This window comes from Littorina saxatilis, linkage group LG7, assembly GCF_037325665.1.
Source record: "Littorina saxatilis isolate snail1 linkage group LG7, US_GU_Lsax_2.0, whole genome shotgun sequence".
In the NCBI taxonomy this organism is placed as follows: domain Eukaryota; kingdom Metazoa; phylum Mollusca; class Gastropoda; order Littorinimorpha; family Littorinidae; genus Littorina; species Littorina saxatilis.
The window spans coordinates 5,681,652-5,704,255 of record NC_090251.1 but is presented as its reverse complement, the minus strand read 5'-3'; the positions used below and the strand labels follow the sequence as shown (position 1 = coordinate 5,704,255).

The 22,604-nt window shown below is 44.0% G+C and overlaps 1 protein-coding gene across 4 annotated transcripts in view; it reads left to right on the top strand.

The window, feature by feature from the left end:
• LOC138970535 (oxysterol-binding protein-related protein 8-like) overlaps positions 1–22,513 on the top strand; it is a 151,230-nt gene extending 128,717 nt beyond the window's left edge. For 2 of the 4 annotated variants that reach the window (XM_070342998.1, XM_070342997.1), the window contains exons 21-23: positions 1,020–1,205; positions 5,894–6,114; positions 14,642–22,513. In XM_070342998.1, coding sequence (XP_070199099.1) covers positions 1,020–1,205; positions 5,894–6,114; positions 14,642–14,892 — 658 coding nt within the window. In that variant the 3' untranslated portion in view covers positions 14,893–22,513. Of the gene's footprint in view, positions 1–1,019; positions 1,206–5,893; positions 6,115–11,547; positions 12,380–14,641 lie in introns of those variants that run through there. The other 2 variants (XR_011456984.1, XM_070342999.1) reach the window with 2 other exon arrangements.
• Positions 22,514–22,604: the final 91 nt, after the last annotated feature.

The following is a 22,604-nucleotide window of genomic DNA, read 5'->3' as shown; positions in this document are numbered from 1 at the left end:
GACCTGCCATATTATTATTATTGCCGACGCAAACCTGTTCTGTTTATATGCAAATTTGCCTTCATGTTGATACACATACTCCCAGTCCCTACTTTTTGTGACTTGATGTTCTCAGATTGTCACAGGTCTTGAATAGGGGGTCCCACTGTATATGAACTGCATACCCCTCAACATAGCTTTTTTTTAACAAATGAAATGTTCCAAACTAGTTAATAATTTTTCTTAACAAATAAACTTAATGCTTGGCTTGTATTTTTGTGGGGGCTTTGTTTGTATTTGTATGAGGAGTATTGTTCACATTGTAATAGTTTTGTTTGGAGTGTTGAGTGTTTGTTTTAGTACGGTATAAGTAACTGTTCTGTTTTGCGGTTTGGGTTGATCGAATTGAAATACTACACATTCACCTGCCAAACTACACATTTGCCTTATTTTCACACCCAAAACTACACATGGTACATTTCAGGGGTAGGCAGGTCTGCGCTCTGTCTCTCTCTCTCTCTCTCTCTCTCTCTCTCTCTCTCTCTCTCTCTCTCTCTCTCTCTCTCTCTCTCTCTCCTCTCTCTCCTCTCTCTCTCTCTCTCTCTCTCTCTCCTCTCTCTCCTCTCTCTCTCTCTCTCTCTCTCTCTCTCTCTCTCTCTCTCTCTCTCTCTCTCTTGCGATAGCGGCGCTGGCTTCAAAACCAGTTATCGCTATCGGCATGGGTTCGATCCCCAAGTTCGGTGAGGGATTTTATTTCCTAGAGTCAACTTTGTACAGACTCTTTTTGGTTTCCAAACTCCCCCGTGTGCATGTATGCACATGATAAAGAACCCAAGTTCACAGCAACAATCTCAGGGCTTGGAAACATGAATACACGCATGCATGAAAAAGAAGAAAAAAATGGGTAGCCCCGTACTGTATGGCAGCTCGTTTTCCCCAGTGAGAAAGCAGCCCGAATTTCCATGAGGGTAACCTCACAGGACTTTATCAAACCTTATCTTTATCCTTTCACTGTACACCTCTGACTATATCTCCCTCAGACTGTGGAGCAAGGTGAGCAAGGCGGTGGTGGCGGGGGACATGCAGACGGCGACGGACGAGAAGTACGTGGTGGAGGAGGAGCAGAGGAAGCAGACGAGGGAGCGCAAGCAAAGCAACGTCGAGTGGATGCCGCGCTACTTCGAGAAGGACCACCTCAACGGGGGATGGATCTACAAATACGCTGAGTACGATGATATTTTGTACTGTGGGACCCACTCTTATGATCCCCCCCTCTCCTCCACTCCCCCTCTCCTCCACTCCCCCTCTCCTCCACTCCCCCTCTCCTCCACTCCCCCTACGATTTAAGACACACCCCCTCCCCCCCTTTTTTTAACATAGAGGGGGAATCGAGACGAGGGTCGTGGTGTATGTGTCTCTGTGTCTGTGTCTGTCTGTGTGTGTGTGTGTGTGTGTGTGTGTGTGTCTGTCTGTGTGTGTGTGTGTGTGTGTAGAGCGATTCAGACCAAACTACTGGACCGATCTTTATGAAATTTGACATGAGAGTTCCTGGGAATGATATCCCCGGATGGTTTTTTTCTTTTTTTCGATAAATACTTTTGATGACGTCATATCCGGCTTTTTGTAAAAGTTGAGGCGGCACTGTCACACCCTCATTTTTCAATCAAATTGATTGAAATTTTGGCCAAGCAATCTTCGACAAAGGCCGGTATTGCATTTCAGCTTGGTGGCTTAAAAATTAATCAATGACTTTGGTCATTAAAAATCTGAAAATTGTAAAAAACATATTTTTTTATAAAACGATCCAAATTTACGTTCATCTTATTCTTCATCATTTTCTGATTCAAAAAACATATAAATATGTTATATTCAGATTAAAAACAAGCTCTGAAAATTAAAAATATAAAAATTATGATCAAAATTAAATTTCCGAAATGGATTTAAAAACAATTTCATCTTATTCCTTGTCGGTTCCTGATTCCAAAAACATATAGATATGATATGTTTGGATTAAAAACACGCTCAGAAAGTTAAAACGATGAGAGGTACAGAAAAGCGTGCTATGCAGCACAGCGAAACGTGACTACCGCGCTGAACAGGCTCGTCAGTTTCACTCCGTTATGCACAAGCGGCGGACTACGGTCATTGTGAAAAAATGCGGTGCGTTCAGTTTCATTCTGTGAGTTCCACAGCTTGACTAAATGTAGTAATTTTGCCTTACGCGACTTGTTGAGACCTTGCTATGTCAGATTTTCTGTTCGTTATCTCCATGTTAAAAGTCCTCTGTATTAAGACCTGATTTTGTTTAAAGATTTATCAAGGTCTTACAATGAGAGTTCTACTGTACAATTTTTGTACAATTTTTATTTTGTATTTTCTTCTCTGTTTTTGGTTTTGATGTGTGTGTGTGTGGGTGTGGGTTTTGTCTTTATAATTCAAGTTTATTGGTTGATTCGTGTTGTGGTTGTAAGGTTTTCGTTGTTGTCTTTGGTGGTGGTTGTGTTGACATACTCCAGATGTAGCTCTGTGGAAGTGATGTCACATACTGTAAGAAGAGTGAACATTTTGAGATTCATTCACTGTTATAATGACACTGACACAGGGCGACATCTATAAGTTTTCGTTATTGTTTGTCTGTGCACTTAAAAGACCGTTGGGTCGATATATTTGTGAATGTATTGTTTTGTCAATAACAAACGTTCCAACAACCCACCTTTCTTGTTTTTTGATTCTTTTTACATGTAGTCAATATTTTACTAAATCTGTGATAGCTACTTTTTTTTAATAAAACTACTTGTCTTTTTTTGTCGAACACTCTTTGACTTGGTTCGGACTACGGAATTGCATTTCAGCTTGGAAGCTTAAAAATTAAATAACTAATGTGTTCATTAATATTCTGCTTGAAAATTCAAATGGCAAGAACAGATCTAAAAGTTATTGAGATTATCTGATGAGGCAGCACTGATTTTGTTTCCACTGATGATGGAAGAACCTTAATATGTCTTGACTTTTTCATCAAGGAAAAATTGTTCTATTTTCTAAGATGTTCTCCAGACACTAAAATGACATCATCACTGACATTTGTTTCTCTTTAAAGAACACCAGAAAATGACATCATTCAGAGTTGTGATGTCATCAGTCAATGATGATGTCATCAAGTAAGCTGGACTGTTGTTCTCTGAGAGTGGTGAAGATTGTGGTGGTTTTCTTTTTGCCTTGTTCAGCGGAGTGAAGGTTTTCTTGGTCATCAAAGGTAAATTCAGACAGCTATACATTTTGTCAGAGTATTAAGTCTAGCAGTAAGGTGAATTTCAGGACAGAATATGAGCAACAGAAGACTAGAGGGAAGAAGATATTTGTGAGAAGCAGAGTATGTTGAGGTGTTCAGAGTACTGTAATCATTTCTCTTTGATCCATTGACTCACTAGCTTGCCTCATAGGTCCTGACAGAGTTTTCTCAGATTTGATTGTTTTTTCTCCACAGAAGTTAGGCTATAGGCTATGTGAATTGAGGTGAATTTTCAAAGAGGGGAAGAGATCAGAATGATAGGGACCTTTCATTCTTTTTGGGTTGGCAACCATTCTGTAGCCCCAGTTCTTTCAATTATCCATCCATCTAACTTCTAAGAGACAATTGCAGCTATCCGGAGGACGCCAGCCAGGCATCAGCCAAAATTAACTTCAGACTGAATGTTTCTCAGCCAATTTCAAGCGGTACAATTATTTTGAGGGAGAAAAGCATGGGAAGATCTTGCAACTGAAGCAGATTCGTGACGAAATTCAATCGATTTTACCCCAAATTCGATTTATTCGAAAACGCACCGATCGATTACGTCCCTTGAACAGAAATATTTTGCGTTGAAGCTAATTTCAAAGTTAAAATACCATTTCTCATCACAATTTAGAATCTAAGGGGGGAGGGAATGATCAGCAGCACTTTGGATGGGAGGGGAATAGTCTGAGTATTAAGTTTGTGTGAGAGAAAAAAAGCCGGCTGACATCCTCCCTATAGCTGCAAGTTAATCTAAGAGGACTTAAATAGGTTAGAAGGCATATGTACTCGATGACTATACACGCTAATTGCTTTACCAACAGCTGGAGACATGCTAAATTAAGTTCCCTGCAAAATATTGTGGTCTAGGACCCCTTCAATGTTGAGATATGTTAATTTTCATTTTGATCTGGATCGTCCTACGGTCCTATTTATAGATTTGGCAACACATGTAACGTTGATGCAAGGGAGCTAACACCGCGGCTTTGTTGACATCCTCACTTTTTCAGAGGCTAGAACAAGCTGTAATGCATGTATTATGGTCCGCGCATGGTGACATATCGTCATTATATGGTCTTTTGGTGCGTTTGACATCGATTATGGGCAAACTACACTTTGTAAACACGGGAGCGCGTACATATGATATGCCTTTAAGTAGCACCAGATTATTATTTTTATGCTTTATGGCAATACAGGCCTGGGAATGATACACCTTTCGTCGTAAATATGACAAAGTCCTTTTCTACTTGTGTAAGAAAAGAGCCTCCGTGTGCCCTTACAAATTCTTAAAACGCAAAATGTTCCCATCAGTACTCCCAAACCACTTTTACTCATTCCCATGAGGGCTGCAATATCATCTGTTGAATGCATGCCACATTAGTTGAGGGAAGGGTTGAATATCATGAGATAAAAAGTGTACTCAATTGAATGACAGGTGCAATCACTGTAGACAGGACAATTATCTTGTGGTAATTAATTACCTTTATTCGCTCTCTTCTGTTTACTGTGACTGCTTGTCTGTGGCATAATTGTTCGGGATGTGCTGCATTTTTCTGTCAGCAAAGAGTTCATCACCATTGCTCACTTTATTACACCCCCATATTTTCGGGGGTGTATACGTTTCACTTTGTCTGTTTGTTTGTCTGTTTGTTTGTCTGTTTTCTTGTTCATGCTATGTGCAGCATTTGTATGGACAGCGACGGGCGCTGTGGCGGGGTGGTAAGACGTCGGCCTCTTAATCGGAAGGTCGAGGGTTCGAATCCCGGCCGCGGCCGCCTGGTGGGTTAAGTGTGGAGATTTTTCCGATCTCACAGGTCAACTTATGTGCAGACCTGCTAGTGGCTTATCCCCCTTCGTGTGTACACGCAAGCACAAGACCAAGTGCGCACGGAAAAGATCCTGTAATCCATGTCAGAGTTCGGTGGGTTATAGAAACACGAAAATACCCAGCATGCTTCCTCCGAAAGCGGCGTATGGCTGCCTTAATGGCGGGGTAAAAACGGTCATACACGTAAAATTCCACTCGTGCAAAAACACGAGTGTACGTGGGAGTTTCAGCCCACGAACGCAGAAAAAGAAGAAGTATGGACAGCAAAGAGTTAAACTAACCATTGATGCGGTGCTGACTTTATTACACCCCTATGTATTGGGGATGTCAAGGTTTCACTCTGTCTGTTTGTTTTCTTTTCCACGCTATCATGTCAGTCAGCCAAGACTATAATTACCACCATTGACGTGGTGCTGACTTTGTCTTGTTCATGCTATGTGCAGCATTTCATGTCTGTCATCAAACAGATAACCACCATTGACATTGTGCTGACTTTGTCTTGTTCATGCTATGTGCAGCATTTCATGTCTGTCATCAAACAGATAACCACCATTGACATTGTGCTGACTTTGTCTTGTTCATGTTATGTGCAGCATTTCATGTCTGTCATCAAACAGATAACCACCATTGACATTGTGCTGACTTTGTCTTGTTCATGTTATGTGCAGCATTTCATGTCTGTCATCAAACAGATAACCACCATTGACATTGTGCTGACTTTGTCTTGTTCATGCTATGTGCAGCATTTCATGTCTGTCATCAAACAGATAACCACCATTGACATTGTGCTGACTTTGCGGTATTGACTGTTACAGTGACCGGCCGTGGGACGCGGTGAACGACGTGTACCAGTACGAGAAGCAGTTCGTGGTGCAGACCCAGACGCGACACAAGACACCCCATGTGCGGGCCATGAGCCTCACCAGTCTCAACAAGAGCGTGGAGAAGAAGAAGCTCCGCATCCCCCGCACCGTCGAGGAGAGCGACAGTTCAGGTCAAGGTCACCGCCGAGAGTCCGACTCTTCAGACTACGTAGGTAAGTGTCTGGTGGCCAGGAGCTGAAAGGTCGCAGGCTGTCATTCTGCTCTCAGGAGAACGTTGGTCTCACGCTGTCTCTGATTCACCTTTAGGAAGACATTCGTTCTACGTATGCACATTTCTGGCAAGACTGAGGCCAGGCTGTGACTACAAGACACTGAGGCCAGGCTGTGACTACAAGACATTGAGGCCAGGCTGTGACTACAAGACACTTACACTTAATCAACTCTTCTTTGACAAAGCCTCCCAGCAGGACTGTCACTATTCAACACTGGAACTCAGCTAGCTTACTGCAAGATTGGATCCACCATTGAGCAAAGAACCCAGCAGAGTTTACTTCAAAGCTAAAGCTTCGTGACATTAGGGGTGAAGTAACAACAGACGTCACTATGCCCACTGTACCTGCGGTGAAGAGTGGGACGGGTCACAGCAAGGTGAAGGCCATTCCGAGGTTGACCTCTGCACGCAGACTGGACACGTGGGAGGTGAAGAGAGGTCAGACAGACGCAGGACGCACACTGGAGGACAGGGGGGCGAAGGTCGGCCAGTTACATGAGAGGGCAGTGAAAGCAGGGCGGGGGGAGGAGCTGGGAGGGAAGACTGGTGAGGCGGGCAGGCCACAAACACACCGCAGAGACACGATCAGCAATAGTCTGACACAAACTGTAACTGTCGCTCAGTACACACAAGACCCCAACAGTTCAGGCCAGGACTCGTCAGATCTATGGCAGGTGTCTTCTTGTTCAGAAGTGACGCTCCATGCCGCAGAAACGGAGCACAAGGCGTCAGAGCCGAGTCGGGACCCCACCAGAAAGGGACAGACGCTGTCAGAACTGAGACAACTGTACGACAAATCGGGGGCCGGTCGCTCCAAGTCGGGACACTGCCTGTGCTGCCCCCTGCACCCCGACCACGCCCGCAGTCTGCTCTTCGTTGACTACCTCTACCTGCTGCGCATGCACAAGTTCTACGTGGGTCGCTTTGACCCCGACCCTGCAGGGCTGCTGTGCCAGGGTCAGAGCCTGTTTGAGCACGGCCGGTCCTTCGTGGACGCAGAGCTGGCAAGGCACAGGCAGCAGTTTGTGAAGAAGGGCAAGAACCTACAAAGGGCCCACAACTGTGCCTCTGTGCCCAGGATGACGGACAACTCATCCAACGCACCGCTCACCAAGAACAGGCCGCAGTCCACAGGACCAATGAAGAGTCCCAGCAGCAAAAAGCCGCCCATCCCCAAACCCCGCAAGAAGCAGAGGCTAGGTGTGCGCCGGTCTCTGGTCAGCTCTTTTGGGAACCTTTTCCGACGTAGGAAGACGAGCAAGTCGTCGCGGTCATCACAGAGTGTAGACAGCTCTCGGTCTCACTCAGCCACCCAGGCTGACCGGTCGCTTCATACCAAAACCTCATCTGGGAAAGTCGACAGATCTTCTGCACCAGTGTTAGCTACCTCCGCTGTTAAATTGCATAAATGTTCTGCTCTCAAAACACCCTCCGGTGAGTCCCACAAGTGTGAAGTAGTCCGAACATCTTCAGAAAAGATGGGGAAGACTCCAGAAGGAACGAAATCCTCTGATGAAATGGACAAGACTGTGGGGGTGAAAAGATCAAGTGATAGAGCGAATAAGACTGTGGCAGTAGATAAATCCTGTGGTGAGACAGAGGGGTCATTAAAACAGAAGACATTGGCCCCAAGGCATCAGGTAAACCCTGCTATGAAAACATCCACTGCTAGGTCAGACAAGTCAACTGTAGCAGGAGCAGAGAACTGTTCAGCACTGAGGGAATCTTCAAGCGCTGGTAAGACAGAGGAGCAAGCTAGCGGTGTGTGCACAGACCAGATCTCAGTCAGTGTCAGTGCCACTGATCAATACATGTCCCCGCACTTCATGGAGGCGGCACAGAACTTCCTCAAGTATTTCCCGCCCCATTTACAGCAGATGGCAAAAGACATTGCGATCAGGAACGAGGTGAAGTCGGCCACAGAGACGGTCCAAGCCCCAGTAGTGGAAGCCAACATGCCAGACTCACAGCACAAGCAAACCAAGTCTTCGGATGCCAGCATGCCAGACCGTCAGCACAAGCAAATCAAGGCTACGGATCCCAGCATGCCAGATCGTCGGCACAAGCAAACCAAGGCTACGGATCCCAGCATGCCAGACTGTCAGCACAAGCAAATCAAGGCTAAGGATCGCAGCATGCCAGACTGTCAGCACAAGCAAACCAAGGCTACGGATGCCAGCATGCCAGACCGTCAGCACAAGCAAACCAAGGCTACGGATGCCAGCATGCCAGAGGGTCAGCACAAGCAAATCAAGGCTACTGATGCCAGCTTACCAGAGCCACAGCACAAGCAAACCAAGACTTTGGATGCCAGCATGCCAGACCTACAGCCAACACAAACCAAGGCTTCTGATACCAGCTTGCCAGACCCACAGCACACGCAGACCAAGGCCCACCAGAAGCACCCATGCCTGGAGCACAGCATCTTCACCAAACGGGTCCCCAAGCAAACCATCACCAAGCTGAAGGAATCGGGTACTGGCATCTACCTGGGGGACGGCATCTACGCTGTCAAGATGTCCGGGGCAGACCACGCCCAGGATAAACTGAAGCTTGTGTCTGCGCTGGAGAAGGAGGAAGAGAAACAGGAACAGGGCGAAAAGAGGGGCGGGGAGTGCCACAAGAAGCTGCTTCAAGCCAAGAAGGAATCGCAGCCAGCTGTTCACAAAGAGAGATCCACATCTAGGGAGCGCATTCTGTGTGCAGCATACTCCACAGAGAATACCCCCCGCCGCAAGAAATTGGTGAAAAGGAAATCTGGTGGTCACAGAGCAAGCTCACAAGAAGTGCTGAAGACGAGACAAGATCTCCAACTAGGGTCTGAACTAGTGCCGGAAGGTGTTCCTCTCCTTGAACAGTCATCTTCAGACTTGCCCCACACAGGCTCTTCAGTCCCTGCTACACATTCAACCAATGCGTCTCATCCAGTGGTGGTCATGAAATCCCTTTCTTCCACTGGATCAGACTTGTACTCTCAACCATTTGGCGTCAAGACCCTTAAAGGGTCAAAGTCAGAGCCGAATAAAACAGCAGAAGAGGCCAGTTCAGTGTCAGCCAAGTCAAAACAGACTTCAAGAGTTCCCAAGTCCCAAGTTTCTTCTATTTCTAAACAAGCCCTAACTTCAGTAAACCCTGAACAAGCCCAAACTCTGGTAAGCTCTAAACAAGCCCAAACGATAAAAAGCCCAAAACAAGCCCAAAATCCAAAAAGCCCTAAGCAAGAAGCCAGGCCTTCATCTCCAAAGTCTGTGACACCAGTGTCAAAATCACCCCCACTGATACTAGCGGTAAAGTCCACAGTGCCAGCACTACCTGTAGTTACATCAGTATCACACGTACAGCACTGGCTATCAGCGTCACCCATGTCAGGCCCCAAGTCACAGGGCCATCAGTCTGGGAAGGCAAAGGCCATGTCCGGACTCCCCTCGCCTAAATCTGTGTCTCTGACGTCTGTGTCAAAGCTGTCCTCTCACTCTGCAGCAAATTCACTCTTTCCACAAGAAGACAGCCAAACACGGCAGACTGCGGTATCAAAGCCTCCACTTCCCAAACAGCTACACGGTCCTCTTGAGGCTGACTCTGAGCTCCCACATAGCGAGAGAGGCTCTGAAGAAACACCACTGTTAGAAAAAAAAACTGTGTCTTCTGCACAGCGGTCATTGTCACCGAGTGCTCATTCTAAAACTAGAATACCCGTGGCAAAATCATACACGGTTTGTGCACCAGACACAACATCACCCAGATCTAACATGTCAGCAAGTCCAAATAGCCTATCCCCACTTCTCTTTTCAAAATATCCGTATTCTTTTCCACGATCTGCCTCACCAACATCACACGTCCCATCTTGCCCTGACTCTCCGAGCGTTAGATCAAGGTCAAAGTCGCCCGTACTGAGGTCACTGCCCTATGATCACGACATGAGTGTGGAACCCACCAAGGCTTTGCATCACACGGGTCATCTGTCCAAGTCAAGCTCATCACCGTCTTCCTCATCGCGCCCTGGGAGAAAGGCGGGGTCCCCGATTGCCCAGAAAAAGACGAAACACCTGCTTTCGGCAGACACTTCCAGCAACCAGCACAAACGTGAGAAGAAGAGGCAGGAGTCATCCAACAGTCGTATCAAAACGTCCCGGCACAGCCAGGCCAAAGAGTACGGCTTGTCGCAGAGAAAGGTCGGCGACGTCAGCTCCAGGAAGAAACGTTATCCTGGACATGACAGCAAGCCCCGGTCCAGTGCTACAGAGACCACTAGTCCGTCGTGCCATGTCGTGTCCAGGTCGTCTGTCACAGGGTCCACTAATCCATCTCGTCATGTCAAGTCCAGTCATGTCAAGCCCAAATTCACTGTTACAGGGTCCACTAGTCCTTCTCGCATCTCAAACAAACGTCAGGCTGTGTTGAGGTCCAGCAGGACTGGATCCACCCGTCGGTCACATGGATCCAGCAAACGTGCCGTGTCCGACTCGGACTCGTCCGAGTCGGATAGCAGCCCCGACCGCCATCGCGCAAAGTCCAGATCCAGTTCCACTGAGACTGACTCTGATAGCATCTCCCCTTCCCCCATCGTCTACAAGCGTGTAACCACCCTCTCTGAAGACGAGGGTCCAGACGATCAGTATCTCTTTGATTTCTTCAAGTAGCTTCACATTGGACTTGAGAGTTTCACAGCTGTCTTGATCTCTTCAAACGCAGCTTGTTTTGTCTCTTGCGTAACGAAAGAAATGCACTAGTTGCCTTAATCGTGCGCCTTTGGTTTGAGGTATTTTAAAGCTAGTAGCGATATATTCTGGCTTTGGTTTGAGGTATTTTAAAGCTAGTAGCGATATATTCTGGCTTTGGTTTGAGGTATTTTAAAGCTAGTAGCGATATATTCTGGCTTTGAAGAAGAGGAAAGTAACTCCTTTCATTGTCTGTTTATTTAATTTGACTTGAATATAAAATATTTTATCTGTCACCTAAAGTGGAAGGTCTTGCTTTTCTTTTTCTTTTGTATGTAAAATAAGGTCAGGAAAATTGGAAAGTGAAGAAACGAGTCTATGCCATTTCTAGCATTATTGTAGCACAAACACATACATGCAGAAAAAAGAAAAGTGAAGACGTTTTACATGAGACAAATGAACCGGTAAATAAACACAAGAAGAAAACAACTTGACTAAATGTAAACAGCTCTTGGTGGTTTCTCTTCTGGTCCTGTCTGCATGTGCAGTTCATTACAAACAAGAATTATTTATCAAGCTTAGGCTTCTGAGAGGCACTGAAATAATATAACACAAAGGGGGTCGAAAGAGCAGGTGTGCTTATTTGGCATAACGAAACCCTGCAAGCCGTTTTCTTCCGTGTTGATTCCAATACAGAGTTGCTTCCTGTCTTTCAGATTGGAAGAGTAAATCATTTTGGAGGCTGTGTGAAAGCGCTTCCTGTGAAATACCAAGCGGCATGGCATACCACTAGGAAAGTAAAGGACACTCTGGGCCACGTATAGGGTTGGACATCCTGTGAAAGTGGGAAAGTTGAGGTGTGCAGTAAGAGTGAAACACTTGTGTAGCTCCATCGCTCGTCAGCTTCTTCAGGAACAAGGCAAGAAGTCTGTCTGATGGAACATTGAGTGTCGCTCAACGTGTGATGAGCTCTTGAGGAACTAGGTCTTCACTTTCTTTGATCACTGAATATAAGCAATCAATACAACCAGGGGACTGGGTGAAAACTGACAAAGACTGGAAAAAAACTCTTTGGAAACCCACACCAAAAACAGACGTAGTCTACAAACTACAAAGTGTGGTCACGCTCACACAGTTTATCTGAAAACCACTCGGTTGACACACAAAGGTGACATCTTGGAAACACAAGAAAACTGTTCTACGAATTATCAGAATAACATCCTCTGCTGCAGGCACAGGAGGTGCGCCATTCAAGGATTGTCTTGTGTGAAAAAGTAATACAGCTTGCATTGGATTAGTGCTAGAAATTTGAATCATCTCTTATTTTCAACATGTTGGAATTGTGACAGAAGAAACATCAAGTGGAACGATCCCTGCCAAGGCTCACATTTCACCTTGAACTTGGCTCAGTAGTAAGCCACTCGTACCACGCCTCACACTAAAACCACCTGGTTCTAACACAACACTTTGTGCTGCCTTCACGCTTCTCAGAGTCAAACGGAGTTGACATCAAAATACAGACACTTTGGAAAGACCAGAGAGAGTTCCAACTTGTTAATCATGCAGGATGCCGACTCAGGTAAATTGCATGAATTTCAAATTTGTTTGGAGTTGCCCGTTTCTTAACTGCTGTATTTTGCAAGTTTATTTATCGTTATGGTTTCAGTGAGTGTTTTTATGCAGCATGATTATTACAGTTGCAGCCCTTGGTTTAACTTAACACTTTCGCGACGGGACACTGATAAATCAGTACCAGCGCTGACACGCCCATGGACGGGAAGCGCATTTTTCAGTACCAGCCATAGAGGGTACACGACTCGTGATTGCTTCCCGGTTTTTGAAGCTTGCAAATAAATTGAGTTGTTTCCCTTGATACACTTGGCGTCCCCTTCTGCCATTTGCAAATCCGCCTGATTTGTGTGCGTTTTTGAGGAAAACAAATGAATCAAAGGCGAGCCTTGTCTCGGGAGGAGATTCTCCGGATGTTGGACCTAGAGGATCCCGTAGAGCATGATTCGGACGTATCGTTTTCGCCTCACGAAAGCGATACAAGCAGTGAAAGTGAGGAAGAAACAGTCCCGTTGTTGCTAGTACGAGTCGGCAAACTACACGTGGTTGGCGGTGATACTGCTAGACGAACATGTATCTCGGAATCGTGCAGGAGCTATGGGGGCGTGGCAGCACTGATAACAATGGATGGCTGGAGCCTTCAAATCCTTTTGGGATTGTTCATAGGTGTACAGTTGGTACTTTGTTGTGAAAATGTGACTTATATTCAATATGGATTACCTAGACATCATTTGGTGAGTGTTAGATCTACAGTTTTGTTTCATTTGAGTCAGGATGCTGTGAGTGAATGCGTGATTTGCTTGTTTTTTTTCTTTGTACTGTCTCCTTATTTCTGTGTACAATGTTAACAATATTTCAGCTAATTCATAGGTTTTACACCTTGTTTGGTTATAACATTATTTATAATACTTTCTGTTAAAAAATAACTTTTAAAAAAAGCAGTAGAAAATAAAACACACACAAAAAAACGTTAAAAAACACAAATTATCCCCCTTTCACCCCCCTTTCCTAAAACAAATCGCGTGACAAACTTATAAATAGCACGACTGAACTGGGCATCCATTTTTGAATTAGTACACAAAATTTGGTGGTGATTGGACTTAATTCAAGCTTGCTAGACAGATTTCTTTACAGTTACTGATTTTTGGGAAGTTTCTTGGTGGCAAGCTTGGGCAGGCAGGACGTAAACGCCGTGGCAGTGCTAGTCACAATAGTGTTAAGGGTGATGTTTGTCTGTTCACTTTCTTTGTACAAAAAACATTGTTCATGATCATGTTACTATTTTGTTTCTTTGTGGTAAGCAAAGATGTTTCTATAGCACACTTTTACTTGAACTTTAGATAAATTATATGTAAGCTTAGTTGTACAGCTAGAAATAGAGGAAAAGATGCACAACAGAATGCCATAAAAGGCACTCGGTATTCCTAAGGAGGAAAGGTCGCTTGATGCATTTCAAAGGGGATATCATTTTGCAGTAGGCAAACAAAACAAACAAAACAGGAGGCAAGCAAACAAACAAGCAAGCAAACAAGCAAGCAAACGGGCCAACAAAACATCACCTTAGTTGTTTTGAGATGCTCACAAAGAGAAATTATAGATGATGATGATGATTTAGTGATCAAAAGGAACTCAGCAATGGATCTTGTTGAAGATCTCGCATCACAAGTGTTTGAGACTGGCTCAAGTTGATTACTACAAGCAACATTGCTGTCACCCTAGCTGTTGGCTTGTCAATGACTGGTCATGATGAGATGCAGGCTAGCAACCAGAGCAGACTGAATAATAATAATAATAATAATAATAATAATAATAATAAATGAGCATTTATATAGCGCAACATCATAACTTTACAATTATGCTCTTTGCGCTTGACACATTTAAAATTAAAACACAGTTATACAAGCATTTACATCTACATTCATAGTCAACAACGCTTAATTAAAAGCATACACCATCAAACATACATTACAAAAGATTCTTCCACTAACTAAGTAATAAAAAAAAAATTTAAAATGAATAAAATAGGTAGAAAAAACGAGGAAATACCAGCACAGTGGATTTTACACCCCTTTTTAGACCTCCACAAATCTGAGAAAATCAAATCTTAAAAAGGAGTCTTTGAAAAGAAACTCTAAGAAACGATGGTCTTACAAAGGAGGGAGTCTTAATTGGGAGGTCTTAAAAGGCGGGTTGCACTGTATCATCAAGCTTGGCTTCATCTTATTGTGTTGTGTGTGGCAGGTCAGCGCAGCTCGGGCAAGACGATCAAGCTGACGCAGGAGGGCATGATGCTGCTGTTCGACCCCCTCATCAAGATGCAGGAGGAGACCACGCAGGCGCTGCGCAGCTTGCAGCAGCAGGTGGTGCGTCTAGAGCTGCAGCACGCCAACAGCGCGGGAGGGGGCGGGGGTCAGGGGTTGCTGTCCAAAGACTGGGTCACCCTGGCCATCATCCTCATGTTCCAGATCGTCCTGCAGTGGATCTTCCGCTGAGTGTGGGGACCTGGCTGTGCCTTGCCTGGCTGTCTGGCGTCTGTGTGTGTGGACCGGGCTGTGCCCTGCCTGGCTGTCGTGGCCTGGCTGTCGTGGCCTGGCTGTGCTTTGCCTGGCTGTCTGGCGTCTGTGTGTGTGTGCAAGCTGGATAGTGTGTGTGCTCAAGTGCCTGTCGGGCTGCCTAGTGCTGCAAGCTGAATTAATGTTTGTGCAGAGGCGGTTCAACAAGACTGGTTTTGTGCAATGCTTGTTCAACAAAACTGGTATGTGCAAAGGCGGTTCAACAAGTCTGGTTTTGTGCAAAGGCGGTTCAACAAAACTGGTATGTGCAAAGGCGGTTCAACAAGTCTGGTTTTGTGCAAAGGCGGTTCAACAAAACTGGTATGTGCAAAGGCGGTTCAACAAGTCTGGTTTTGTGCAAAGGCGGTTCAACAAGTCTGGTTTTGTGCAAAGGCGGTTCAACAAGACTGGTATTGTGCAATGCTTTTGCAACAAAACTGATTTTGTGGTTGAACAGAACTTGTTTCATGCAATAATTGCTACTTCAACAAGACTGGTTTTGTGCAATAATGGAAAGCATTAAAAAACGAAAATTTGTGGACCATGCTAAGTGTAGCAGCCGAGAAAGTGTGGATTAAATTGTTCTCAGCACTGGTAATTGTGGTGTAAGGTAGGTTTGCAAATTCTATCCATTGTGAAAACTGGCAGCTGTTTTCAACCGCTCCTTCACCACAAGTGTTTGGCACACAACGGATGTGTTTACGACCATGACATTGGAGAAGTGTTGGTACTGTTGTATCTGCTGTCTGTCACATGGGCGTGTCTTTGGCCGACTGATGAATTTGAAGTGTCTGGAAAGATGTGAGAATTGCTGAAATACAAAGTGCATGCATGCGGGGTTCATTTTTGCTAACAAACATAACCGAGGTATAGGAAGTGATGAACTTTTTTCAAGGCATGTGTACTTGAGTGTGCAGAGAGGGATATAGGACTTGTCTGGTAGCTAGCTTGTTGTGGTGTTTGCAACGAGTAGACAGTTAGAACTTTCAGCAAGCCTGTATAGAGGCAGTGAGTGTAAACAGTCACAGCTCTTCATCAATATCCATAAATCAGTTCATCAGTCTCCATAAAGAAGCCTTGTGTTCATAATTATTGTGCACATAGATGAACTTGGATGGAAGAAGGGCAGTAGAGGAATGACTGACAGCATTTTGTAGCGGTGGTAGTCCCATTCTCTTTCTGTACACTCAAGTGCACATGTGGCAATATTGCCTCCGGTATTAATTGCCTCCCTTTGCATTAAAGCTTTGATGAAACTGACACAAACAGAACATGTGTGGTTTTGTGTCTGGAAAGAGGTTTGTAGCACAAGAAGTATTGCACAAAGGATTATGGTGTTAAAACTTGTGTGTTTTGAGGGGGCAAGGTTGATGATTAGACCCCCCCCCCCCCCCCCCCCCCCCATTTTCTACCCTCACTGTGTCGTTTGTACATATAGACCTACACTCGTGAATGCTGATGTCACTTTCACATGTGTGATGATGATGATGATGATGATGATGATGATGAAGACTACACAATGTGCTGACCAAACTGTTGAATGCTCAAAGCAGGGATGATGTAGTTTGTTTATTTCTAATGCTCCATGTTGGACAATATCGCTACTACCCGATGCTCTCCAGGATGTCGTAAGAGGCGACTAACGGATTCTGTTTCTCCTTTTACCCTTGTTAAGTGTTTCTTGTATAGAATATAGTCAATGTTTGTAAAGATTTTAGTCAAGCAGTATGTAAGAAATGTTTAGTCCTTTGTACTGGAAACTTGCATTCTCCCAGTAATATATTGTACTACGTTGCAAGCCCCTGGAGCAATTTTTTTATTAGTGCTTTTGTGAACAAGAAACAATTGACAAGTGGCTCTATCCCATCTCCCCCCTTTCCCCGTCGCGATATAACCTTCGTGGTTGAAAACGACATTAAACACCAAATAAAGAAAGAAAGAAAGAAAGAAAGCGACTTTGTGGTTGTAAGCTCCTGTACATTATAGAAAAGGAGCACACGTTCACAGTTCTCATGTTGCCAAAAATTCGTCCCTGTCAGCAAGAGTGTTCATTTTAGGCCAGCGCTTCATCCCTTTACCGCTTTGATTACCCTGTGGTTGATGATTACCCTGTGGTTAATGATTACCCTGTGGTTGATGATTACCCTGTGGTTGATGATTACCCTGTGGTTGATGGTTACCCTGTGGTTAATGACCATGTAGTTGATTACCTTGTGGTTATTAGTGCAGTGTGACTTAATTTCTGGCTGCTTATAGTTGTAACTTATCTGGTCTCTCTTGCTTAAGGGCCGGCCACATTCAGGCTATGCAGGTGACCACACTTGTGCTATGCGTGATAAATCTCTTGGCTTAAAATAACATTGTAACGATAGCGCTTGTTCTATTCCTTGCGTTTCTTCTCATAAGCCGTGCTGAGTTGACCAATCAGAAGAGGCGAGGCGGTAATGCCCTCCGCTAGTGGCCTGACTTCAAACAAGATCGGAGACTTCGATTCAGTTTTCTTCCTCGCAATTTCGCTAACTTATTGACTTATGTAGAAGTTATGAAGCAGTCTGGACCACATCTTGTGAGTGTTTCTAAAAGAAAAGCACGAAGACACTGTATGATAGTTTTCTACTCTGAGAAATTCTGTACGTCGTGCAGAGCCAAGTTGAACCGCGTTATAAAAATGTCATAAGGCGAAAGGCAATTAAGTGTGGCCACCTGCATCTATGACAAATTTCACAAGGCGATGCAAAAGCCGTTAAACTTAACGCAGATGTGACCATAAATTTCGTAAGGCGATGCATAAGCCGTTAAACGTGACGCAAATGTGGCCACTGCCCTATGGTTGTAGCTTATTATCTGGTCTTTCTTGCTTATCTGTTGACTGGTTGCTGTCTTCTGAGCAGTGAAGATGTGTGTTAGCCCTTCATGCTTTTTATACCTGCTGAAAACACTCACATTTCTTATCTTCCCTTGAGCTGGGGGTGGGACGTTTGGGCTGGTACTTTTGCCGGGAAATTGGGGAGATGAGTTGGTCATCGTTTCTTTTGAGAGAAAAAAAAATGGATTGCTGTGGGGTGTGGGGTGGGAATATTGTCAGCTACTCTGGTGTAAACGCTAGTTTGTTGCTGTCGGCATGGGTTGAATTTGCGGGTTGTGTAAGGTATTTATTTCCAAGAGTCAGCTAAGTATCCTTGCAGCACTCTGTGTGAAAGCACACGCACACACACACACACACACACACACACACACACACACACACACACACTTGTAGACTTTGCATGCACACACTCTCCCTCTTTGTTGCAATGTGTGTACAGATGTTTTGTGGCTCACACCGCATGGCACAGTCACTGTCTACAATCTTGTAGAACGACTGCATTATCTGCACAGTGTATAGGTCCACCCATGTTCAAGCTTGCTTGTGTTCCCGCCTTAGTCTTCCATAGCAAACACCTGTACATAATGCTGGCTTTCTGTGTTCAATGCTGTTGATGATGATGATGATGATGATGATGATGATGATGGCATTGTTTTCCATCAACTAATGTGTTTCCTGTCCTGCCTGGCTGCTGCTGCTAGTCAGTTGAAATAGCTAAATTGCTGACATACATTGTCTGAGGAGAACTTTTTTTTTTCTTTTTTTTTCTCTCATAAGACATGGTCGATTGGGGGATGGTCAAGGGGGATGAGGGATTGTAACAGTAGTATGACTTTGTTTTGTAAATACGGTCACACGGTCTTTCTTCACCATGTTGCTGAATGGAGTGGACTTTGTGCGTGGCATTTTGCATGGGGTGGTTGGGAGAGTACAGTAGACCATCCGCTTAAGACCTCCACAAATGTGAGAAAATCCCGTCTTCAAAGGGAGGTTCCCTTGTTGCGGAAAGTCACAATACCCAGTGTTTCAGTGCTCGGTCTTGTCAAGGGCACGTGGTGCTAAGTTTGCTTTATTTTCAAAGCTGTTAACATTGTGTGGGGCACCTCCTTGGCATGTTAGCTGGTTTATAGCCACTGGTTGGCTTGTCAATGCTGCAGATGATCGCCGTGGCAAAGTTGTAGATCTATGAAGTCTGCACTGGTTGCATTGTTGTTATGACTCCTTCTTTCACCTTGAAATGTGTTATTTTGCTTTGTAAAGAAGAGTGTACTGCAGTATGTATATATAATATATTATTTGACAAGAATGCACAGTAGTGTATAATTATTATTGTTGTGTGTCAATGGCAGTTGGCACAGTATGTGTGCTTCACCAAGGTACACAGCTCAGTCCCTCCCTGTACATCAGCCAAACAGCACAGTGTACAGTGCATATTACACACATATTTTTGTCCATATGGATCACCGCCAAGTCTGTATTGTGAGCAATGATGTGGCTAGCAATGTTGTTTTACCATGTACATAACATTGTACAGACTTTACCGAATTAAGCACCGTAGTTCTGTAATGTGTAGTTTTCTGTAGCTTTTCACTGTTTGGTGGATGCAATTTCATACAAGTGCAATAACGCAGGTTTCACAAAGCACAGATTTGGCATTTAATGTTGATCGCCTCATTCAGAACTCGTCAATTGGTCTGAGCTGTTGATCACGTTGACACAGCACTATACAGAACTATAGGTAGTGTATTGTTAATGTCATAGGGGAGCAGTGTGATGTAAAAGGTTGACACAGCTCTATACAGAACTATAGGTAGTGTATTGTTAATGTCATAGGGGAGCAGTGTGATGTAAAAGGTTGACACAGCTCTATACAGAACTATAGGTAGTGTATTGTTAATGTCATAGGGGAGCAGTGTGATGTAAAAGAAGGAGATATAGTGTTATAGGGGAGCAAAGCAGTGCAGTGTAAATTCAGGAGAAGATTGTTGGCACAACACTGTACAGAACTGTAGGTAATTGTTATAGGGGAGCAGTGCGATGGGAAAGGAGTTAACGATTGTTGGCACAACACTGTACATAACAAAAGGTAGTGTATTGTAATAGGGAGCAGTAAATACATAGTGTCATATTGAGAGCAGAAGATTGTTGCGGTCAGGTGTTAATTGTCAGGTGTTAATTGTCAGGTGTTAATTGTCAGGTGTTAATTGTCCAGAGTGGTCAGGTAGAGTATGCTGTGGTCAGGTCAAGTGCAGCTAGGTTGCTGCATGTTTTACACACATGATTCAGACACTTTGTGAATTGACCTGTCCTCTCAAAGATCAGTCAAGCATTTTCCTAACAATAGCAACAGACACTTTGTGAATTGACCTGTCCTCTCAAAGATCAGTCAAGCATTTTCCTAACAATAGCAACAGCCCTTCACTTGGCATGCATCATGAAAAGAAATCTCTCTTTTTTTGTCTCCTGGCAAGCACTCCAGGCAATGTTCTTGTTTCGCATTCTTTTTGTAAGGTTTTGATGATTTGCGTCCGTGCAGGCCACGGGAGGTGTAGAATGGATGGACAGAAGAGAGGGCACGATGTAATCACACAAATTGCCATACCCAAAGTCATGAAATTTCTTCTTTCATTGGAATTGACGACCAATGGTAGTGAAATGTACTCCCCCCCGTGGGTTAGGGGGAAGAATTTACCCGATGCTCCCCAGCATGTCGTAAGAGGCGACTAACGGATTCTGTTTCTCTTTTTACCCTTGTTAAGTGTTTCTTGTATAGAATATAGTCAATTTTTGTAAAGATTTTAGTCAAGCAGTATGTAAGAAATGTTAAGTCCTTTGTACTGGAAACTTGCATTCTCCCAGTAAGGTAATACATTGTACTACGTTGCAAGCCCCTGGAGCAAATTTTTGATTAGTGCTTTTGTGAACCAAGAAACAATTGACAAGTGGCTCTATCCCATCTCCCTCCTTTCCCCGTCGCGGGGATATAACCTTCATGGTTGAAAACAACGTTAAACACCAAATAAAGATAAAGAAAGTGAAATGTAGCATGTAGATTAGTGACCGGGGGTCTTCATAAAGGGGTTCCAGTGTACATACCTAGTGCTGTCAGGAAGGACACAATTTGTCATTCTCACATCAAGGACTAGCAACTGATCTTGGTTGTGTTTGGTTTAGGTTTTCATTTTGTTTCGTTTTGTCTTAATGAGAATTTGAATTTACCAGCCATGCGTTCATTTTCACAATGCTCATTTCAGTGAAGAATATTGTCTTGTTCTGTAAAGGAGAAATTGCCAAATAACTGTCAGTGCAATGTGTACCATTGTCCTCAACAACATGTAGCTGATCACGGGGACCATGCAGTTCGAAAATGTTTCTGATAACATTTCACACAAATAGGGACTTATGTTTTGCTTTTTTTTTGTTGCTTTCTGTTGGTAATAGTAATACGTAATGTCTTAGTTTTATTCTGTTACGTTTTTGGTAACTTGTAGATTGTGTGCAGTATGTAGCAACTTACTTACTGCCTGTTAATGTTATGCCGGTTGGCATGTAGAGCAGCAACGAAGGACCTGACACTCCTGTCTGTTCTGGACAAGTCTAGTATTATAGCGTGTCGTAATGCAAGTCTTGCAGACTCTGAGAACTGTCTGGAGACAAAAGATAGAGTTACTGGGTAACATTTTCTACCCCACCTATGTTGACCAAGTTTATTTTAGCCGAGACCAGCTGTGCTGCAGCAGGTCACTCAGAATTGTAGTAACTGTGTATCAACACGCTGGAATGCAGGCGTTAGATGTATGTTACAGGAAGCGACTGAAGTTAACAGTCTGAGCGGATATATATCCGTACCTGGTCAGATAGAGACATATGAGTGGGTACGGATATATCCGTACCTGGGAGACAATGAGTTAAGGATATTGTTGCTTTACTCCAACATGTATCTGTACAGTTGTGCTATCTGCCAGTACGTTATGCCAACACTGCCGCCTAGTAAAAGGTTTGTTATTATTCATGAACATGTTTTCTTTTGTTTGTGGGATTGACTTTATTATTGCTGGTTGACTTGTGCAATAGTAAAGGTAATTGTTAAAGGTTGTGCTCTTTGTAGAAACGCTTTGCATAATGAAACAATAATTCATGGGTGAATAATGAAGCAATGAACGAATGCCACTGCCTGTCTTTTGGCAAACATTTTCTTCTTCCAAGTCTTTCCTGTTAGTTCCTTCCTCTCTGGTCACCAGATTTATTTGGTTTGCTGCATTTTTGATAACATTTTAACAGTTTGTAAAGATGAGTGCAGATTAGTGCTTCCGCTTCTTATTTTCTTTGCCTATTTTGGGGGAGTGGTGGGTTCTTGGTGCTGTAATGCCAGCTAGCTTTTGAGTTAAAAAGGATATCATTTTCTGTACTGGTAACACACACATTTTGTGCAGGGTTTTGTTTTCAGTTTTGCATGTCTGTTTATTGCATGCAGGAAAAAGAAGAAAGCTAATAGGTCACATTCATCACATTCATCACAACACTACATTCATCACTACATGCAGATATACTCAAAGTAGATAGAATTAGGGTACACTTACTGGCGCACTAGACGTCAGTCTAATTGTCAGTGCTAATTTGTGGAGGAGTGCTTTGGAGGAACGTTAGCTTTGACTGAAAGTGGAATGTGAATGTTCAATAAACTTCTGAAATGTACCTTTGGTTTGTTCATTTTTGTCTTCTGCTTTGAGTGTCTGTGGGTGTGTGTGTTTCATTCAGAGAGCTCTCATGACACCAGCTTACACAA